At 34.3% G+C, this 23,494-nt stretch overlaps 1 protein-coding gene across 2 annotated transcripts in view; it reads right to left on the bottom strand.

The window, feature by feature from the left end:
* Positions 1-941: 941 nt before the first annotated feature.
* LOC122268295 (lysosome-associated membrane glycoprotein 5) overlaps positions 942-23,494 on the bottom strand; it is a 36,832-nt gene continuing 14,279 nt past the window's right edge. The window contains exons 7-8 of one of the 2 annotated variants that reach the window (XM_087153987.1): positions 21,618-21,803; positions 942-1,722 (exon numbers count right to left, since the gene is read on the bottom strand). In XM_087153987.1, coding sequence (XP_087010113.1) covers positions 1,604-1,722; positions 21,618-21,803 — 305 coding nt within the window. In that variant the 3' untranslated portion in view covers positions 942-1,603. Of the gene's footprint in view, positions 1,723-19,882; positions 21,303-21,502; positions 21,804-23,494 lie in introns of those variants that run through there. The other variant, XR_015429955.1, reaches the window with a different exon arrangement.

Consider the following 23,494-nt stretch of genomic DNA (forward strand, 5'->3'; position numbering starts at 1 on the left):
TATATTTTGCCTTGGCTATATTGATACAATATTAGAAATTACTCCTATTAGTGAATATAATCGTGTGAGCTGATGAAAAGATAATATATCTTTTATTTTCCCGATTTTCAATTTTTTCCTTTTTTCCAGATTTTTCTTCTTTGGATTTCAATTATTTTTATTATTATTATTTTTATTTTTCCCGTTTTCGATTTGCCTACGTGTAGAAAAAATTAACGTGCCTTAAAATATACTAATCTAACAGCTAACGAAAATCCGCTAATAAGAAGGAAAAAAATAGTGCTTATAACTTAAATCGTGTAAAATAGTTGCGTAAAATATTTCGGAAGAAAAAAATGAATCAAATTTCTTTTCAGTGCTGCCATCTATGAAATAAACACTTTAATAAATATTTTTTGGAAAATTTAAGCAAAACGAGGAAGAAAAGTTAATAAAAAAATTAATGTAATATTCTTCATTTGAATTGTGTCTTGCATTAAGGTCATATTCAAATGTTTTTGGAGAATTGGAGGTGTTTATTGCATTTTCAAGGACATTTTTTTAAAGACTTTTTAAGGTCAACAACATCCTAAGTTTGGTTGTAGCTGAATAACAAGCGGCAAAATGCGTAATTTGAATATAAGCGATAAGTTCACAAAACTAAACGCACTTACTTTTTCCTGTGGCTTTCAAAACATTGCATGCAGGCTACTTTTCCAAAAACTGTATTACAGTCAATATGGTCATGGGTCGAAATGTTTTAAAAGAAGTGATTGGAAAGATTTCAGAAAAGTTGGAGCAAACTTGTCACTATGGCAAACTTGTCAGTAATGTCCATTTAAGGGACAGACAAGTTCCAATGCGATATTTTTTTCTTCGTTTCATTGCTATATGAAAATAATATTAGTGGGATTTAATTGTCCCGTGGTTGAGTAAAATAGTAAGTTGAGTATAATAAAGTATTAATTCAGTTATAGAATTTATTAATTTCATTAATACATTCCAAAATCAAATCTGAAAACAATTATTGAATTTAATGGCTCAAAGTGACATGTATAGCTGGTAAATTGAGTACTAAGTAAAAGCTTAACAAAGGCTCTATTTCTTTTCTTTATTTTTAATTTCCACAGAAACAACCTCGGTATAAGAACACTTTCATAGATGATTATAAAATATGACATGAATGTTTTGTAGTTTGTTGAAATGTATCCGATGAATTAAGCAGCAAAGTGGGTTCGAAAAGGAATGAATATCAAAGATTGTCGGATTAATAATACTATAGTTTTGAAATACAAATGTTACCGTGAATAACATAAATAAAGAGAATGCTGACATTCATTGGTGAATGTCAGCAATCACATAGTCATTTTGATGTATGTCTGAAATATTCGTTATATCCGATTTGATGTTAATTTATTCGTTTATATTATTATATTTATTCGATATTTCAATGTCTGCTGAGGATAGATTAGGAGAAACATTCGGTTAAAAACATATTGAGCAGTGGCACTTGACCTTAAATAACATTGATGTGGGGCATGCCGAACAAATGTGCACTAGAATATATTTCGGACATTTACCAAAGTGATTGTCAACATTCACCGATGGAAGGCAACAAGGTCACTCACAGTAAGATATATGCTAGTTGAATACAGCAACAACAACAGAAAGAAATTAAACAATAAGCAAAATTAATACGCTTCATTGAAGATTTGTTGGAACAATTTTTCTCCCATCTTCCATCTGAAAAGTACAGAAATATATTATTATAATTGAAAGAAATCACATATTTTATTGTATACAGCATAAAGTATTGTATTCCAAGTTTTAACCGCTTCCCTGTTTATCCCGAGCTAACTCGGGTATGTATAGATCGCAAATATTTATTATCCCGAATAAACTCGGGCATAGTAAAATTCGTCAGTTTTATCACCTTTTTACTCGGCCGGTAGCCAAACAAAAAGTAATGATTGGAAGTTTGTCAATATTTGTTTGGGAGTTGTGGGGCTGCAGACGTGTTTTGTGCAATGGTATATACGATAGTTGATGAATTTACATAGAGAAAAAAGAATTAAAAAAAAAAAAATGGCGCTCGCGAGCGAAACTGAAAGTAATGCAGGTGATTTTTCAGATGATGTGAACATATACAAAGACTAATATTTACATTTTTTTCATTTGCCCGAGATCATTTGGGATAGTAAACTGATGGTAACTTAAACATTTTTTTTACGCATAAAAAAATTAAAGTTTGAACTTAGAACTTGTGTATTATGTTTTGTTTTAGTTCCTTGTATTTATTAATGGAATAAAAAATATGTTAACTTTTTGCATTTTAACTTTTGCCCCTCAAAACAATTGGTAAGGGAAGCGGTTAATCTTTTCAAAACATATATTCTGTTCTAATAAATGTTTCCATGGTGTAACCCTCAAAATAAAACATACATGAAGAAGTTGAAAAATGACGGTTGATTATTTTAGAGTGCAATACAGTGTATTTATTAATGAAATAAAAAAATATGTTAACTTTTTGCATTTTAACTTTTGCCCTGTGGCGACCGCCACCTATCGTTAAATACTTACACTGCGCTGAAACCGTTTACCAGTTGTCGCGTGCAATCATTATCTAGCCACGCGCTTGCTTTTTAATAAGAAAAACATTATCGTTCTTTTTCTTGCCATTTTTTTACAGATCTGTTATATTTAATAATAAAACTTGTTAAGTTTGTTTGTTATGTGAATTCGTGTTTATTGATAATTTAATTCACCTTCTGATCCATACTTACTACTTACTACACGAATTTACACTGGTGACCCGGACAGAGAATTTATATTGGTGACACGAACTGTGAATTATGCCGAACACGAATGAAAGTGAAACTGGCACTACTGAGTTGGCTCGAGTTGCAGTAAAATGTCCACAATTTTGGAAAGATAATCCTATCATCTGGTTTTCGCAAGTCGAATCGCAATTCATTACGACTGGAATAACACAAGACAATACAAAGTACCATATTGTCGTAGCATCGATCGAAACTGAAATCTTGGCGCAAGTAAGTGATATAATTACTTCACCTCCAGTTAATGATATGTATAAAACATTAAAAAATAGACTAATTGAAGTATTTAGTGATTCGGAAGAGAGACGACTTAAAAAACTCCTTCAAGATATCGATTTAGGCGATAAACGCCCATCTGCATTGCTTCGCCAAATGCATAATTTAGCTGGCGATAGTGTGGATGACAAATTTTTGAAATCGTTATGGCTGCAAAGACTGCCAACACAGATGCAAGCTATACTTAGTACTTCGTCTGACGAATTAAGTAAACTAGCAATGATGGCTGATAAAATTGCCGATGTGTCAAATTCAAATGAAATTCACTCTGCTACGGTAAAATCGACACTGCAGTCTGAAAACGAAATTGTTGGTTTACCTGACACTATAATTACCATGCAAACTCAAATTAATGAACTGAGTAAAAAACTAGATAAAGCATTGAGATTTCGTAGTCGTAGCCAAAACAGAGATGAATACAAACGTCGTGATCGCTCTAATAGCAAAACACGGATGTGTTGGTATCATTTTCGGTTTAGAGACAGGGCAAACAAATGCATTTCTCCTTGTAGTTTTAAGTCGGAAAACGCCAGACGTCGTTGGTGGCAGGCGTTTATGGCAAAGAAAATAAATGCCGCTTAATCATCTGTGAGAAGACATTAGGTCTTAAATTTCTTGTAGATACAGGTGCAGATATATCCGTCCTACCACCATCTGTTTCAGAACGCAAAAAACAAGAGTCAATTCTAAATTTAGTAGCTGCTAATGGATCCAAAATTCCTGTTTATGGAAAACGTTCTTTAACTGTTGACTTAGGTTTACGTCGTCTTTTTAAATGGACTTTCACGGTAGCTGATGTTTCCAGACCTATTTTGGGTGCAGATTTTTTGTCAAATTACGATATACTTGTCGATTTAAAGCGAAAATGTTTGATTGACAGATTAACATCAGTTTCCACTAGAGGTAAAATAAGTACAGGCAATTTACCTAGTATAACTACTTTAAAATCTTCTTTTGAACTTGATAGCCTCATCAAAAAATACAATACCGTATTTGATGATATTGAATATACGCCAAACCAAACTCAAACTCACGATACCACTCATGTTATTGAGACTAAAGGACCTCCTGTGGCAGCTAAGGCTAGACGATTATCTGCTGACAAGCTAGAAGCAGCTAAAGCTGAATTTTCTGTTTTGGTCCAGAAAGGGATTTGCAGCCCTTCTAATAGTTGTTGGAGTAGTCCTCTACATTTAGTTAAAAAATCAGATGGATCTTGGAGACCTTGTGGGGATTTTCGGGCATTAAATGCAAAGACAGTACCGGATAATTATCCCATACGTCACTTACATGACTTTTCCTCGAATTTGTATGGAAAAACTGTCTTTTCCACTTTGGATTTAAAAAAAGCATTCCATCAAGTGCCAATGCATAAAGACGATATAAAGAAAACTGCTATCATAACTCCCTTCGGTTTATTTGAATTTAACTACATGACCTTTGGGTTAAGAAATGCCGCCCAGACCATGCAGAGACTCCTTGATCACATCCTTCAGGGTTTAAACTTCTGTTTCGTATACATTGATGACATACTCATCGCTTCTTCCTCTATTGAAGAGCATTTGTTACATCTAGATGAAGTACTCCGTAGGTTGAAGGCACATAATTTGAAGGTAAATTTATCTAAATGCGTGTTTGCTACTGACAAAGTTAAATTTTTGGGTCACTTCATTGACCAAAAGGGTATAACTCCACTTCCTGAAAAAATTCAAATAATTGAGAATTTTCCCAAACCTTCAACTGTTAATGAACTTCGTAGATTCCTTGGCATTATTAACTTTTACAGACGATTTCTTCCTCGAGCTGCTGAAAAACAATTTGTTTTAAATGGAATGTTGGGTGTCACAAAGAAAAATGACAAGACTCCTTTAGTATGGTCAGAAGAGTCAGAAAATGCTTTTACTCAGTGCAAAGAAGAGCTAAAAAATGTAACTTTTCTTGCCCATCCTGATTCTAAAGCAACACTTGCACTAATGTGTGATGCTTCTGATAAGGCCATTGGAGCATCGATTCAGCAAGTAACCAGTGACAATAGTTGGGAGCCTCTTGGTTTTTTCTCTCGTAAACTTAGCATGACAGAGCAAAAGTACAGCACATATGACCGAGAACTTTTAGCCATTTTTGCAGCTATTAAATATTTCCGATACATGTTAGAAGGAGTAAACTTCATTGTTTTCACTGATCATAAAGCTTTAACTCATGCCTTGAATCAAAAATATGACAAACTCTCACCTCGACAAATTAACCATCTAAATTTCATTGCTCAATTTACAAGTGACATTCGACATATTGACGGATCACAAAATCCTGTTGCAGATGCCTTTTCAAGAATCAACAGCATTAAGTTCCCTCAATCATTGAACTTCGATGAAATCGCTCATTCTCAAAAAAATGATCCCGAATTGCAACAAATTTTATCTGATACAAATTCTTGCCTTAAACTTCAACAACTTCCAATACCCAACAGTGAAAATTTCATATTCTGTGATACGTCTAGTAAATTCATTCGTCCATTTATTCCTGAAAAATTTCGTATCCAAGTATTTGACGCCATGCATAACCTTGCTCATCCTGGTGTTAAAACTACTGTGAAGCTAATTACTGATCGTTTTATTTGGCCAAACATGAAAAGAGAAATCATGCATAGAGCCAAATCATCACAGAGAGCCAAATCATGCATAGCATGTCAAAAAGCAAAGATTTCTCGCCATGTTCACTCGCCGCTGCAAGAGTTTATTGTCCCAAGCAAAAGATTTAGCCATATAAACATTGATTTAGTTGGACCTATGCCTTCTTCGCAAGGGTTTTCATATTGTCTCACATGTATCGATAGGTACACGAGATGGACTGAGGCAATACCGTTGACAAATATACAAGCCGAGACAGTTGCTCAAGCTCTTTACACTCATTGGTTTGCTAGATATGGGATTCCTGAAGGTATAACAACTGATCGAGGATCTCAGTTCAGAAGTGAACTATTTCGCACTTTAGCAAAAATCTTTGGTATACGTCTTTCGTATACAACGTCATATCATCCTCAAGCGAACGGAATGATAGAAAGGTGGCATAGGGTTCTTAAGCAGTCCATTATGTGTCATACCTCAATCCACTGGACTTTTGCTTTACCTGCTGTGTTACTTGGATTGCGCTCTGTGTATAGAGAGGATTTGGGATGTTCTCCAGCTGAGTTGGTTTATGGAGAGAATCTGCGTCTTCCGGGACAATTTTTTACCTCTTCGGAAATAGAGAAGGTCGATAATATGTTTTTGCAAAAATTGAATCGTCACCTACACGATCTTAAGCCAGTTCCGACCTCTTCTCACGACAAAAGAAATGTTTTTGTTTTCAAAGATCTGGCTGCTTGCACACATGTTTTCTTACGAGTTGATGCAGTAAAACCAACTCTTCATACACCTTACACTGGACCCTATGAAGTTTACAGTCGTAACGACAAAACTTTCACTATCAGAATAAAAGGTAAAAACTGTGTAGTGTCAATTGATAGAGTAAAACCAGCCCATTTACTCTCAGATAGTTCTGATTTAGCAGAACCGCCAGATATTCCTTCTAAATTGGTACATAATGTTCCTGTTTTACAAACAACTGAAAATGATCGAATTCCTGCTGCCATAAAAAAGTCTCGTTTTGGACGAGTAGTACACTTCCCAAAAACGCTAACTGAGGAATTTGAACTTTAATTATTTTTTTCCAGAAGGGGAGATGGTGTGGCGACCGCCACCTATCGTTAAATACTTACACTGCGCTGAAACCGTTTACCAGTTGTCGCGTGCAATCATTATCTAGCCACGCGCTTGCTTTTTAATAAGAAAAACATTATCGTTCTTTTTCTTGCCATTTCTTTACAGATCTGTTATATTTAATAATAAAACTTGTTAAGTTTGTTTGTTATGTGAATTCGTGTTTATTGATAATTTAATTCACCTTCTGATCCATACTTACTACTTACTACACGAATTTACAGCCCCTCAAAACAATTGGTAAGGGAAGCGGTTAATCTTTTCAAAACATATATTCTGTTCTAATAAATGTTTCTATGGTGTAACCTTCAAAATAAAACATACATGAAGAAGTTGAAAAATGACGGTTGATTATTTTAGAGTGCAATAAAGTGTATTTATGGCTTTATTTCTCGATACGATAACGAATCCTATTATGATTAAAAGCTGCCATTTTCAAAAGGCGTTCTACAGAAAGTTCTATATGAAAGTTTTTTATTTCAATATGAGGAATTTTGAAAAAAATTTTTTTATCCTGAAAATTCTTTGTTTTACGCTTTTTAATTTCTGATTTTTAGATAAAAATTGTTGTCAAAAATACTTTTTTTGAAAACATAAATGGTATAACATTATGTGTTTAAGTATATTTCTTGCATATTCTAATGTTTGAAGTAATATGATTCAGAAAAGTATGAATAAAAATTCGGTACTTATGTATACAGGGTGGTCCCGAATTCATGGTACAAACTTTAATGGTAGGTACAGGACATTGTAACAATGATTTATTGTATAGGAATGTATAGTCGCAAGTGACGCGGTGAGGCGTTAACAGGAGAAATAACGGCCGAAAGGAAAAACAAAGATTTTATTGAAAGCGTTGTTGACAAGTGTCATGTTTACAGTAAGTGTTCAAAATTGCGTCCACCAGAAGCGATACATGCTTGACAGCGTCGGTGGAGCGATTGGCGTACACGTTCAAAGAGCCTGGTATTTCACGCACACCTGCAGCAGCTACAGATATGCGAGCGACGAGATCCTCATCTGAGTCAACTGGAGTCTCATAAACAAGATGCTTTAGATGCCCCCATAAAAAGTAATCGAGGCTCGATAAATCGGGAGATCGGGGTGGCCAAGGGATTGGTCCACCACGCCCAATCCATCGAGCACCAAACCTGGCATTCAGGTAATTCTGTACATCAATGCTGAAGTGTGCTGGCGCTCCATCGTGCTGAAACCACATGCGGTTGCGAATGGCGATCGGAACATCATGCAGCAGTTGTGGTAGCACTTCTTTCAGAAAAATAAGATAGCTTCCGCCACTGAGTCGCGTGGGTAGTAAGTATGGGCCAATCAAAAAGTCATTCACAATACCAGCCCACACATTCATACAGAAACGTTGTCGAAACATACAGAATTGTGAATGGCGCTTTTCCCTACTGCGATGCATCATTTTCAACGGCGGCTAGACATCTACTGCCCTCTACCGGCAATGATACCAACCGATCAATCCATTTCTCTTTCTTTTTATTTCCCCTATTTACGCCTCACCGCGTCACTTGCGACTATACATTCCTATACAATAAATCATTGTTACAATGTCCTGTACCTACCATTAAAGTTTGTACCATGAATTCGGGACCACCCTGTATTAACGCCACCGCAGCTACAGATTTGGCGGTTTTCAAGTGCTGCCAATCTATACCTAAAATTTTTGCGACAAATGATAAAATGAACCACTTTATCTAAAATCAAAGTAGTCAATCGGATTTCGGTGGGAAATGGGCTGATATAGAGTTTAACATAGATTCAAAACAATCTCTATTTTCTTCTCTATCTTAACAATCGCTATTTCTGTCGCCATATTAACTCTTATAAATAAGATTCCAAATGAAATAACATTTCCAAAACGTACGTTTACCAAGATAAAGTTTCATGTTATGGGAATTGGTAAATTTTCGTTTTTTTTGGTAAAATACTTCGCTTCTGAAAAAATAAAATTGCATCTTGTTTTGTTTTTGGCAAATTCCAAAGATGAACTTTCTTAGCACTAAAAAATGGCGTCAAAAAAGAATTGTTTTTTTGTTTTTGTTTCGTAAACATTCTTCGTTTTACGTTTTTTAGTTTCTAAATAATGATTTTTATTGAAACTTAAAATTTTTTGATAAAAATTGTTGTCAAAAAACTTTTTTTATAAAATTAAATTTTATAAAATTATGAGGCTTATGTATACTTTTTGTTCATTTTAATTTTTGAAGTAATATGATCCATAAAACTATGGAATGTAAAGTTTAAAAAAGCCTTTCATGTTATATCATTAAATTTAGTAAAACAATTTCTTGGACATTAGGTTTTAACTCTTATAAGAATAGACATATTTCTTTTTCTGGTTATGTACAAATATTTTTCCGATGTGCTTTGGATGTTCCTTCTCTAAAAAGAGCATTTTGTTTTCTTTTGCTAAGAAAGAATATCAAAAATTTTTCTTTTTTAAATTTATTAAGCCACAGTAAAGAAGGAACGTTGCAATGCTACACGCTGCTTTAAAGACGTCTCTAGAGTAACTGAATGACTTTTCATGTAGAAATCGCAGGTATTCGTCTCATACAACAACGTCCCATATAGTTCGTTGCGATCGTATGGACGTCCATCATTACAAATCGATGGCGACTTAGAGAACACGAGTTTGCGCTTGCCCCGATGGAATATTTAGTCACGAAACAAATTCAAAAAGAACTATTTATACGCATTAATTTTGTGAACAAAAATGCAAAGTATTAATCACCATAAAAATTCCCTCATATAATGAGAATAAGAAGAGTTGGTCGTGAAAAATTGTAAGGATATCGATAAAGATTATTTGTTAAAAATCGTCTGCTTTAAAAGTTACTTTTGAAATACTATAGTTTTTTTTCTTTATTCAAACGATTTCTTTCAAAATCATTAATAATAATTATTCTCGAACACAGCGACCTATAAAGCGCGTTGTTATTGGAGACGAATAACTGCTAGCAGAGCAACACGATCATCAGTTAAACTGGAAATGCCTTCAGTGTAGCATTGTAACGTTCCTTCTTCATTGTGACTTATTTAACTTAAGAAGGAAAAATGTTGATATTCTTTCTTATGCAGGAGAAAACAAACTGGAATATTTTTTTTTAGAGAAGGAACATTCGAAACACATCGGAAAAATATTTGTAAATAAACAGAAAAAAATGTGTTTCTTCTAATTAGAGTTAAAACCTAATGCCTGTGAAATCTTTTTACTAAATTTAATTATATAACATGAAAGGTCTATTTAAACTTTACATTCCATAGGTTTATGAATCATCTTATTTCAAACATTAAAACATGCAAAAAGTATACATAAATCCATAATGTTGTATCATTTAATTTCGCAAAAAAGGCTTTTTGACAACATTTTTTATCAAAAATTTTAAGTTTCAATAAAAAATCAGTACTTGAAAAGTAAAGAACTTAAAATAAAGATTGATTTCGAAGAAAACGATCCTGAAAGTTCTTCACATTGAAATAAAAATCTTTCATGTTATTTTTTTTTAATTCTTAATCAGATGTAGAAAACCATTCTATAGAGAACTATCATCAATGTAGAAAAATAAATTATTTACAAGTAAGTTTTTTATTATAAAAATCATAACACTTACCTAATTTATAAATCCGGATAACTTCAAAATAAAATGTTCTTCGTTCGAAAATTTTTATTCTCAAATAATATATACATAGATTATCCCATCATTACTTTAAGATATCACACAATAAACTTTTATAATTGCAAGATCTCGATATGAATTTCAATGCGTAACTTAAAAACAGAATAGCTGGATTCCAGTTGAAATTAATCATTCAAAATTTAGAAAAAATACTTACCAAGAAAACGATAAAAATTTATTAATAATCAACACAAATGATACGATTGCAAATCATTCGGGTGATTCTTTATTGTTGTTTTCCGAATTACATATACATACAAAAATATATACTATTCTACGAAAGAGAATATTCTAAAACTATTACAGTTCTGAAATCATATTTATTCACTGGAATGAAGTAAGCAGTGTTGACTTCACTTTAATTTATTACCTGACCAGTTCTTATGAAAGGACTATAAGTAAATGTGTGTAATCTACTTTTTCTAGGAGTGTAGGCAATCAAGTCAATAATGCCAAGTCAGCCCAAGTAATTCCATTTTTCAATTTTTTTTTTTAGATAAAGGATATTTTCAAAATAGTAAATAAATGAAACAGTTGAATTTATTAGCTCCTGTGAAATGGAAAAGTGCATGTATGTTATACAACAGTACCGCATTGCAAAATATCCTCATCTTTTCAAAATTTCATACTGAAAACTGATCGTAAAGACACGGTTCCCAGTAGAACACCGAACATCTCTGGCTGCAGTCAGTAAGACTGACTGCTTTGATTAGGCTATACGCACAGTGGGCCAGCATCCAAGATTTCGTGGTCAAAATTAGTATTTCGATAAAATGTGTTAAAATATTCGATAAAATATTATAATGTGCTTAAATAATTAAATATAGCAATGAAAATATAATAATTTTCGTAATTTTATATTAAAAATGAAAAACAAATTATATTTCCGAAGAAAATAACGCGAATTAATTACAAAATAACGCGAAAACATGAAAAAGAAAAAACATAATTTTTGTTTTTCGGTATATTTTGTCCACCTTTGCGATACGGACAAAATGGGACAGGTTTTTTCGAAAGAAGAAACATCAAAGAAGACAACAAAAAAAAGTTATACCCCGTGGAACTTTTTGGAGATAAGTTGTGTAAGTGATTCAAGCATTGTATATTGTCAAATGATAAGATAGGAACTGTAAGTTTGTCAAGAGTATTAACTAATCCATTAAATTGAAAAATTGTACTATAATTTCAGACTAATTACTCTGATGAAAATGTAACAGTAAAGAGAAATTCCTATATATATTTCTGAAATATAAAATTAAAAGTTACATTTGAAAAAATTTTTTAACATATTTTTCACTACATTGCACTCTCGTTGGTCCAAAAAGTAAATAATAATGTTTGGAATGATTATGAATACTTAATTTGGGCGATATTAAAACTGCCTACACATATTTTAGTTGAAAATCTAATTTTGACTTTTGGCCAAAGATCATGGTCTTCTGGCCCACAGTGCTACGTAGAGCCTGAGGGTGCACAATATCGGTCCTCGTTAAACTGTTCTACCGTAAAGACGAGCGCTGGTCATCAGGATACCAAAGCAGAGGAGCCTCTGCAAAGTATCGCCTCTAAACCGTCGACAATAGCCCATTGTGCAGCTCTAGTGCGACGTAAATAAAATAAATATCTATCAACCTGATATATTCATCATCCAACTTATCATTCATTATATTATATTAAAGCAGTTAAACAATTTGTAATTGGTTATTGAACTAAGTGCTCTGCACCACTTAATTTTATGGCTTTGTTCAGATTTTAGCTGATGTTTAGTTATGGACCCTTTTTTGTAACATCCGATGTTCTGAATGGTCCACTAAAGTACAGCTTACCTGTTAAATCTCTACTTTTTATATTTATGACTTACTGCATTTTGAAGGATATCCTGGTTGACTCATGTTCGTGAGAGTTCGAATCCAACCGGCTGAAAAATCCATGTGGTGAAAACGGTGACTGGTGCACGTTAAATTTGTCGAGTCACAAAGTGCTCCATGTTCCCATAACAAATCATACCTCTGAGGGTACTGAATTCTAGATTTCTCGTTAAGGATGAAATTACGATCAGTGGGTGAATGAATGGATGCGTGAATGCCTTTTAAAACGAGTGTGACCTATGGGTGTGGTAGAAGTTGAATTCTTGGCCATAGAGGGAGCCACTGGAAAACAAGGACATTCGCCTCTGCCTTCATGGCCGAAGACAAAAACCAGAACAGACGATATTTTAAGTTATGAAATGAGTCACAAAAAAGTACTTTCTCTGAATAAGCATGCAATTTTCTTTTTTCCAACGGAATTTTAACCCTTAAAATATGGGAGTAGCTGCAACCTGGGGAATGAGGTCTCGATAGTTTGACCAATTGAATGTTTGGACTCCTTTATAAAAGTTTTACTTTTTGCCTATTTCGTGATAACTCAGCCATTTTTTTCATCCAATTGAATAAATATTGCGCACAATTAAAAAAAAATTTATTTAAAGAAATTTCCATACAAAGAATAATTTGAAATATTTATTTATCAATTTCATTATTTTATTTATTAATAAGCAAAAAAAATTCTAAATTGTTAGGTATAGAAAATTTTACATAATTTTAAGGAAAGTAATTTTACTTTTTGCATACATCATAATTACTCAAATTTTTCTATCGAATTGAAAAATTTGGGCTCACAGTTATAGAATTTTTTTATTCAAAGAAAATTCCGTGCAAAAATTAGTTTAAAATATTTATTTATCAGTTTTATTATTTCATTTAAGCGAAAAATATTTAAATTGTAAGGCATTTATTTTAAAAATATTTAAATTGTAAGGCTCTTATATAATAACATTTTAAATATATGTGACAGAAAACAGATATATGTAACTGTAAAATTGATTTTTGCGACTGTTTCTAAGGAGATGTCATTAAATATAAATACTATCTCGAATTACTAATATCTTTATATCCATCTACTATTAAGAAAGGCCTTTAAAGAACGCATAATGAAACAATAATAAAAAAATAAAATAAAATGGCGGGCTGGGGTTCGAATTTCGAAGCCGTCTAACTATCTTTAATATTAAGTCATAATTTTCAAACTCACACCCTAAGTAAGGTTCAATGGTCCAAAAATGTCCGCTGGAGCAAATTTTTATAAGTTAATTAGGGAGTGCAGGGGACCCCTCAAAGTAGGCGAGGCGGCGCAGGTTCGATTCCCAGCTTTGTCAACTTTTCAAAAAGATTTCATTTTTTTTCTTCCGATTATTTTGCATTACATTATTTTTTCAATGTGTTTTTCCATATTTTAGAGGGTCCTACATATAGGAAATAATTTTTTTAAATTAGTAAAATGGCAAATAATGGGTAAAAACTGTAAAAATCCAGGAAAATTGGCTTATTTCCATTGTTATAAATAATTTTTACAATATATTCGACAGTTTCTCATGCGTAATGTGTTCTATAAGTAGAATCGTGCATCTTTCTTTGTTAAAGAACGCAAAATGGAATAATAATAAAAAAATAAAATAAAATGTCGGGGTGGGATTCGAATTTCGAAGCCGTCTAACTCCCTTTAATATTAAGTTATAATTTTCAAACTCGGACCCTAAGTGGGGGTTTATGGTCCAAACATATCTGCTGCAGGAAATTTTTATAGGTGAATTTGGGGGTGCAGGGGGGCCCTCAAAGGTCTATGGCATAGCTGACCGTGAGAGGGCTTTTGAAGCGAAATCGTGAGTGGCTTCTAGTGTTCGAGTGGTCTGGTAGTCAAGACATCGGAGTAGTAACTGACGGCTGGAGCGATTCGGCGCAGGTTCGAATCCCAGCTTTATCACCTTTTCAAAAAAATTTCTTTTTTCTTTTTTTCGATTATTTTGCATTATAGTATTTTTTCAATGTGTTTTTCCATATTTTAAAGGGTCCTACATATAGGAAAATTTTTTTTAAGTTGGTAAAATGGCGAATAATGGGTAAAAACTGGAAAAATGCCAGAAAATAGGCTTATTTCCATTGTTTTAAATTATTTTTACAATATATTCGACAGTTTCTCATGCGTAATGTGTTCTATGAGAAATATTGTGCATCTTTCTTTGTTAAAGGACGCATAATGGAATACTAATAAAAATATAATAAATAAAATAAAATATCGGGGTGGGGTTCGAATTTCGAAGCCGTCAAACTCCCTTTAATATTATGTTATAATTTTCAAACTCGGACCCTAAATGGGGGTCTATGATCCAAACATATCTGCTTCACGAAACTTTTATAGGTGAATTACGGGGTGCAGGGGGGCCCTCAAAGTTCTATTGCATAGCTGATAGTGAGAGGACTTTTGAAGAGAAATTAAGGCCGGTTTCTCGTGTTCTAGTGGTCTGGTGGTCAAGACGCCGGAGTTATAACTGACGGATGGGGCGAGGGGGAGCAGGTTCGATTCCCAGCTTTGTCAACTTTTCAAAAAAATTTCATTTTTTCTTCTTCCGATTATTTTGCAGTATATTATTTTTTCAATGTGTTTTTCCATATTTTAGAGGGTCCTACATATAGGAAATAATTTTTTTAAATTAGTAAAATGGCAAATAAAGGGTAAAAACTGGAAAATTGGCTTATTTCCATTGTTTTAAATTACTTTCACAATATATTCGACAGTTTATGATGCGTAAGGTGTTCTATAAGTAGAATCGTGCATCTTTCTTTGTTATAGAACGCATAATGGAATAATAATAAAAAAATAAAATAAAATGGCGCTCTGGGGTTCGAATTTCGAAGCCGTCTAACTCTCTTTAATATTAAGTTATAATTTTCAAACTCGGACCCTAAGAAGGGGTCAATGGTCCAAACATGTCCGCTGAAGCTATTTTTTATAGGTTAATTAGGGAGCGCAGGGGACCCCTCAAAGGTCTATTGCATAGCTGACAGTCAGAGGGCTTTTGAAGCGAAATCGTGTCTGACTTCTAGTGTTCGAGTGGTCTGGTGGTCAAGACACCGGAGTAGTAACTGACGGCTGGGCTGAGGGGCCGCAGGTTCAAAACTCAGCTTTATCAACTTTTCAAAAAAATTTCTTTTTTTTTTCTTCCGATTATTTTGCATTATATTATTTTTTAAATGTGTTTTTCCATATTTTAGAGGGTCCTACATATAGGAAATAATTTTTTTAAATTAGAAAAATAGCAAATAATTTGTAAAAACTGGAAAAATCCAGGAAAATTGGCTTATTTCCATTGTTATAAATTATTTTTACATTATATTCGACGACAGTTTATGATGCGTAAGGTGTTCTATAAGTAGAATCGTGCATCTTTCTTTGTTAAAGAACGCATAATGGAATAATAATAAAAAAATAAAAAATAAAAAAAATGGCGCTCTGGGGTTCGAATTTCAAAGCCGTCTAACTCTCTTTAATATTAAGTTATAATTTTCAAACTCGGACCCTAAGTAGGGGTCAATGGTCCGAACATGTCTGTTGGAGCAAAGTTTTATAGGTTAATTAGGGGGTGCAGGGGGCCCCTCAAAGGGCTATGGCATGGCTGACCGTGAGAGGGCTTTTGAAGCGAAATCGTGACTGGCTTCTAGTGTTTGAGTGGTCTGGTGGTCAAGACTCCGGACTAGAAACTGACGGCTGGGGCGAGGGTGCACAGGTTCGAAACCCAGCTTTATCAACTTTTCAAAAAAATTCTTTTTTTTTTCTTTCGCCTATCTTGCATTGTATTATTTTTTCAATGTGTTTTTCTATATTTTAGAGGATCCTACATGTAGGATATAATTTTTTTACATTGTTAAAATTTCGAATAATGTATAAAAATTGAAAAAATCCAGGAAAATTGGCTTATTTCCATTGTTTTAAATTATTTTTACAATATATTCTACAATTTATGATGCGTAAGGTGTTCTATAAGTTGAATCGTGCATCTTTCTTTGTTAAAGAACGCATAATGGAATAATAATAAAAAAATAAAATAAAATGGCGCTCTGGGGTTCGAATTTCGAAGCCGTCTAACTCTCTTTAATATTAAGTTATAATTTTCAAACTCGGACCCTAAGAAGGGGTCAATGGTCCAAACATGTCCACTGAAGCTATTTTTTTTAGGTTAATTAGGGAGCGCAGAGGACCCCTCAAAGGTCTATTGCATAGCTGACAGTCAGAGGGCTTTTGAAGCGAAATCGTGTCTGACTTGTAGTGTTCGAGTGGTCTGGTGGTCAAGACACCGGAGTAGTAACTGACGGCTGGGCTGAGGGGGCGCAGGTTCAAAACTCAGCTTTATCAACTTTTCAAAAAAATTTCTTTTTTTTTCTTCCGATTATTTTGCATTATATTATTATGTTTTAAATGTGTTTTCCCATATTTTAGAGGGTCCTACATATAGGAAATAATTTTTTTAAATTGGTAAAATGACGAATAATGGGTGAAAACAGGAAAAATGCCGGAAAATTGGCTTATTTCAATGGTTTTAAATTATTTTTACAATATATTCGACAGTTTATGATGCGTGAGGTGTTCTATAAGTAGAATCGTGCATCTTTCTTTGTTAAAGAACGCATAATGGAATAATAATAAAAAAATAAAAAATAAAAAAAATGGCGCTCTGGGGTTCGAATTTCAAAGCCGTCTAACTCTCTTTAATATTAAGTTATAATTTTCAAACTCGGACCCTAAGTAGGGGTCAATGGTCCGAACATGTCTGTTGGAGCAAAGTTTTATAGGTTAATTAGGGGGTGCAGGGGGCCCCTCAAAGGGCTATGGCATGGCTGAGCGTGAGAGGGCTTTTGAAGCGAAATCGTGACTGGCTTCTAGTGTTCGAGTGGTCTGGTGGTCAAGACTCCGGACTAGAAACTGACGGCTGGGGCGAGGGTGCACAGGTTCGAAACCCAGCTTTATCAACTTTTCAAAAAAATTCTTTTTTTTTTCTTTCGCCTATCTTGCATTGTATTATTTTTTCAATGTGTTTTTCTATATTTTAGAGGATCCTACATGTAGGATATAATTTTTTTACATTGTTAAAATTTCGAATAATGTGTAAAAATTGAAAAAATCCAGGAAAATTGGCTTATTTCCATTGTTTTAAATTATTTTTACAATATATTCGACTGTTTCTCATGCGTAAGTTGCTCTTTGAGTAAAAGTATGCATCTTTCTTTGTTAAAGAACGCAAAATGGAATAATAATAAAAAAATAAAATAAAATGTTGGGGTGGGGCTCGAATTTCGAAGCCGTCTAACTCCCTTTAATATTAAGTTATAATTTTCAAACTCGGACCCTAAGTGGGGGTCTATGATCCAAACATATCTGCTTCACGAAACTTTTATAGGTGAATTACGGGGTGCAGGGGGGCCCTCAAAGTTCTATTGCATAGCTGACAGTGAGAGGACTTTTGAAGAGAAATTAAGGCCGGTTTCTCGTGTTCTAGTGGTCTGGTGGTCAAGACGCCGGAGTTATAACTGACGGATGGGGCGAGGGGGAGCAGGTTCGATTCCCAGCTTTGTCAACTTTTCAAAAAAATTTCATTTTTTCTTCTTCCGATTATTTTGCAGTATATTATTTTTTCAATGTGTTTTTCCATATTTTAGAGGGTCCTACATATAGGAAATAATTTTTTTAAATTAGTAAAATGGCAAATAATGGGTAAAAACTTGAAAAATCCAGGAAAATTGGCTTATTTCCATTGTTTTAAATTATTTTCACAATATATTCGACAGTTTATGATGCGTAAGGTGTTCTATAAGTAGAATCGCGCATCTTTCTTTGTTAAAGAACGCATAATGGAATAATAATAAAAAAATAAAATAAAATGGCGCTCTGGGGTTCGAATTTCAAAGCCGTCTAACTTTCTTTAATATTAAGTTATAATTTTCAAACTCGGACCCTAAGTAAGGGTCAATGGTCCAAACATGTCCTTTGAAGCAATTTTTTATAGGATATTTAGGGAGTGCAGGGATGGTGATCAAAGGTCTATTGCATAGCTGACCGTCAGAGGGCTTTTGAAGCGAAATCGTGACTGACTTCTAGCGTTCGAGTGGTCTGGTGGTGAAGACACCGGAGTAATAACTGACGGCTGGGCTGAGGGGCCGCAGGTTCAAAACCCTGCTTTATCAACTTTTCAAAAAAAATTCATTTTTTTTCTTTCGCCTATTTTGCATTATAGTATTTTTTCAATGTGTTTTTCTATATTTTAGAGGATCCTACATATAGGAAATAATTTTTTTAAATTGGTAAAATTTCGAATAATGTGTAAAAACTGGAAAAATCCAGGAAAATTGGCTTATTTCCATTGTTTTAAATTATTTTTACAAATATTCGACTGTTTCTCATGCGTAAGGTGTTCTATGAATAAAATTGTGCATCCTTCTTTGTTAAAGAACGCATAATGGAATAATAATAAAAATATAATAAATAAAATAAAATGTCGGGGTGGGGCTCGAATTTCGAAGCCGTGTAACTCCCTTTAATATTAAGTTATAATTTTCAAACTCGGACCCTAAGTGGGGGTCTATGATCCAAACATATCTGCATCACGAAACTTTTATAGGTGAATTACGGGGAGCAGGGGGGCCCTCAAAGTTCTATTGCATAGCTGACAGTGAGAGGACTTTTGAAGAGAAATTAAGGCAGGTTTCTCGTGTTCTAGTGGTCTGGTGGTCAAGACGCCGGAGTAATAACTGACGGATGGGGCGAGGGGGAGCAGGTTCGATTCCCAGCTTTGTCAACTTTTCAAACAAATTTCATTTTTTCTTCTTCCGATTATTTTGCAGTATATTATTTTTTCAATGTGTTTTTCCATATTTTAGAGGGTCCTACATATAGGAAATAATTTTTTTAAATTAGTAAAATGGCAAATAATGGGTAAAAACTGGAAAATTGGCTTATTTCCATTGTTTTAAATTATTTTCACAATATATTCGACAGTTTATGATGCGTAAGGTGTTCTATAAGTAGAATCGTGCATCTTTCTTTGTTAAAGAACGCATAATGGAATAATAATAAAAAAATAAAATAAAATGGCGCTCTGGGGTTCGAATTTCAAAGCCGTCTAACTTTCTTTAATATTAAGTTATAATTTTCAAACTCGGACCCTAAGTAAGGGTCAATGGTCCAAACATGTCCGTTGAAGCAATTTTTTATAGGATATTTAGGGAGTGCAGGGGACCCCTCAAAGGTCTATTGCATAGCTGGCCGTCAGAGGGCTTTTGAAGCGAAATCGCGACTGGCTTCTAGTGTTCGAGTGGTCTGGTGGTCAAGACTCCGGACTAGAAACTGACAGCTGGGGCGAGGGTGCACAGGTTCGAAACCCAGCTTTATCAACTTTTCAAATAAATTCTTTTTTTTTTCTTTCGCCTATCTTGCATTGTATTATTTTTTCAATGTGTTTTTCTATATTTTAGAGGATCCTACATGTAGGATATAATTTTTTTAAATTGTTAAAATTTCGAATAATATGTAAAAACTGGAAAAATCCAGGAAAATTGGCTAATTTCCATTGTTTTAAATTATTTTTACAATATATTCGACTGTTTCTCATGCATAAGGTGCTCTTTGAATAAAAGTATGCATCTTTCTTTGTTAAAGAACGCATAATGGAATAATAATAAAAAAATAAAAAATAAAATAAAATGGCGGGCTGGGGTTCGAATTCTGAAGCCGTCTAATTCTCTTTAATATTAAGTTATAGTTTTAGTAGAAATTAGTATATTTTAGTAGAAATTATGCGAGCTATTATTTTTTAAGACTATATATTTTTATCTGCCTTATGCCTACTTTTTTTTCTCACGGTATTTCTCAGAATACTGAAAAAACATTTACTATAATAGGGTTATACTTTTGAAACCAAATTCACGTGATAGTGTTACGGACTGGTTCCTTTCTGTCCTACCAGTTTAGTTTTCGAGACTGGCTCGCGAGGTCTTTACGCGATGATTCTGGAATCCTAGACGTTCTGTCGTCTTTGAGACAATTCGAGAATTTTGGAGTTGCGGTGAAAAATTATATAAAAGGGGGAACGGAGTACAGTGGGGTTAATTAGTCAGACTAAGACTTATCTCTGCCACTTGTCTTTCGGAGCTTGCCGCTAAATCTGTTTTGGTTTATCTCAAGAAAAAATTCATTCAACCGCCGAACCCGTTGTCGCCACTATTTCGACTAGTGAAGAAATCAGTAACAATACCATTGGAGATATGGAGCTCGTTGAAGTTATTCATTCCAGCTCGAAACTTTGAGATTGTAGCATAGCGGATATTTCTGTACCAATCCATATATATATTTGCTGTTCTTGGATCTTTAGGATGTCAAAACGCAAGAATTTAACAATTTTTAATTATTTTGCGAAAAAACCGCGACCTGAAATTAGTGAGGTGACAGCATCTAGTACCAATATAAGTTTTTCTGTTGTACAGAAATGTGATGTTTCCGTTTAAGAAAACGTTTCTAGCATAACAAAATCTGATGAAGGTGAAAGTGGCCCTCAAAGTGTTACTTCCCACCCATATGACATTGGACTTTTTTTAGAAGTCCGAACACTATATTTATGTTGTGATATTAATTCTCTTCGGCTCACGACCGGTTAGAATTTATAAATTATAGAAAACTCTTATGATTGGTAAAATTTCCCGTAAATTTGAAGGAAAAAAAATCACAATAATGGAACTTACTTGAATATCAAGCCTGTTCACACATCGCCTTATAAGCGGAGGGATACACCGGAAGTTTTCTAAACTTCGTTCCGGTCTGAGAAAGTTTGTTATTACTTCAATTCAGTTAACCATCTACATATAGTTTGTCTATGCAAAGAACTCCCCCCGCCGTTCGTCTGGAGCAGTGGCGGTGAGCATGGTAACGAGGTTTAACTATTTCAAGTCGGGATGTTGGGTCATCGTGTGAGAGAAAGTGAATCAGCGAAGAGAGCAGCCCTCCTCACTGAAATGCGCTTGTTTGCCGTAGCAGCAGAATGCCTGAGACTTCGTGGCGAGGGGAGTTCTTTCTATTGACAAACTATAGATATCCATAAACGTAATCGACTTAGAACGAATAAATAAATACAACAGAGTTGTTAAATTGCTGGAAAGAGAGCGCAAGGTCTTTTATATATGAAATGATACTTTACTTACATTGGGAAAATTTGCCCATTTGCACATCGTACATTTGTAGGTGGACGTCCTTCATTCGTGTCAAGACAACTCTCTCCTTTCTGGAGTTGTACATGGGAATGACGTCAGGAGACGGGCAGAAGTAAGATTTGCCGTAGGGAGTCGCAAATAATCCATCCTCCAGGGTACGAACGAACTTTTTCCCAACTAATGAACAAAAATCACTCATTTTATTATTCCAAGATCTGTTAATTTCATGACTAACCCCTACATTACCTCAAAGTTTAAGGATGTTTTTCGAAGCGTTTTGTTTTCATATGGAAAAACGCTTAGTCGTAACTTCTGCGCGTTTGCAAGTTATTCAGGTTAAATTTTGCCTATTTTTATGCACCCTATAATAATTTTGAAAATGTAAATGTGAAGGAAACTCACAGTTTTGTAAAGATGAAAAGCAGTTGTCGTTTTTCAATCTTCGAATAGTGAGCCGTAATGGCTCAAAGGATAGAGCGATCGCCTTCCAATGAGGTGAACCGGGTTCGAATCCCAGCGATGGCTGGGCAATACGAATTCCGCATTCGGTTTGCACTGACCACAGTGCTGACTTAAAAATATTCTCAGTGGTAGGCGGATTGTGAGTTAGAGTTCTCTTGCCGTCAGGCTAACCATGAGAGGTTTTCGTGGTTTTCCTGTCCATGTCACGAAAATGCGGGTTAGTTTCACACACAAAAAGTCCACCACGAAGGCAAATTTCTTCCAATACTTGATCCAGGAAGGAGTTTGTCCTCTGGACTGGATTCATATGACAAGGTTACGGAGTAGATATTAATAGTCTTAAACCCAAAAAATTGGGTTGGCTGTTCAACAACGGTTATAAAATAAAATATCTGAATAGTGCTCCAATGTTAAATTGTCTAGGATTATAAAAACTTTCAGAAGTAGAAAACTAATATTCATTTATTTTAATAATTTTCTCCAAGATGTAAAAATGTCACAAATTGGCGATTTTCTTAAAAAAAATTAATATTTATTTTTTAACAATCTAAGCTATTTGTCCTATCTAAAGCACAGATCACGGCAAGATAGTAAATATAAATTAAAACTAAATCTTTGCTTCGCGATTCGGGCATTTATTATTTGACAATAAGTAAGTTTCAAAACTATTATTTCGCAGAGGAAAAACGTTTTGTACTCTTAACTTCGAAATAATGGTTTCATTTTATGAAATTTAGATTAGTTTGGTTTGGTTGTTGACGTCACACCACAGATACACTAATGCACATCTGGCGATGGTCTGATATTAATCATTTATAATAGCGAGCACAAACAGTACCACAATTTAGATCGGAAGGCGGTAGTACTAACTTAGCTTTCTAACGGCCTAATCTTGAGTGGAGTTTTCTGGCTCTGAAATTACCGGGGGATTTTCATTACCGAGTTCAGAGGGCAGTGGGGTACCTAGACTTAGGTGCGCTCCCCTGCAAAATTTAGTGAGCAGATGGGTGACCACTTGAATCAGTCTGCGTAGGGACCGAGGGTGTGCGGTATGGGTCCTCGTTAAACTGTTCTACAGGTAAGTGCTCGACTTGGTGACCACTTGGTTTTCTGCAGAGGATCAAAATTGTGATGGCATGTCTTCGGATCATCCTCAAGGGATGTTTCCCAGACCGACGCCAATAGCCCATTGCGCAGCTCTAGTGCGACGCAAATGAACGACAACAGCAACAACCAAATATTTGCATCTCTGTCATAGAGTAATATTTCTCGATTGAGCACCCTTAAAATCGTGTGCCCCCCGCGGTGTAGGGTTACGATCCTGGACTTAATTATTTAACTATCATTAAGAAAAGTTTTTTTTTATAATGACGTTAAATATCTTAGTTCAATCGCTGGATATACTA

The sequence above is a fragment of the Parasteatoda tepidariorum genome, chromosome 10 (assembly GCF_982258835.1).
Source record: "Parasteatoda tepidariorum strain Cologne lab strain chromosome 10, Ptep-v5.0, whole genome shotgun sequence".
NCBI classification, from domain to species: domain Eukaryota; kingdom Metazoa; phylum Arthropoda; class Arachnida; order Araneae; family Theridiidae; genus Parasteatoda; species Parasteatoda tepidariorum.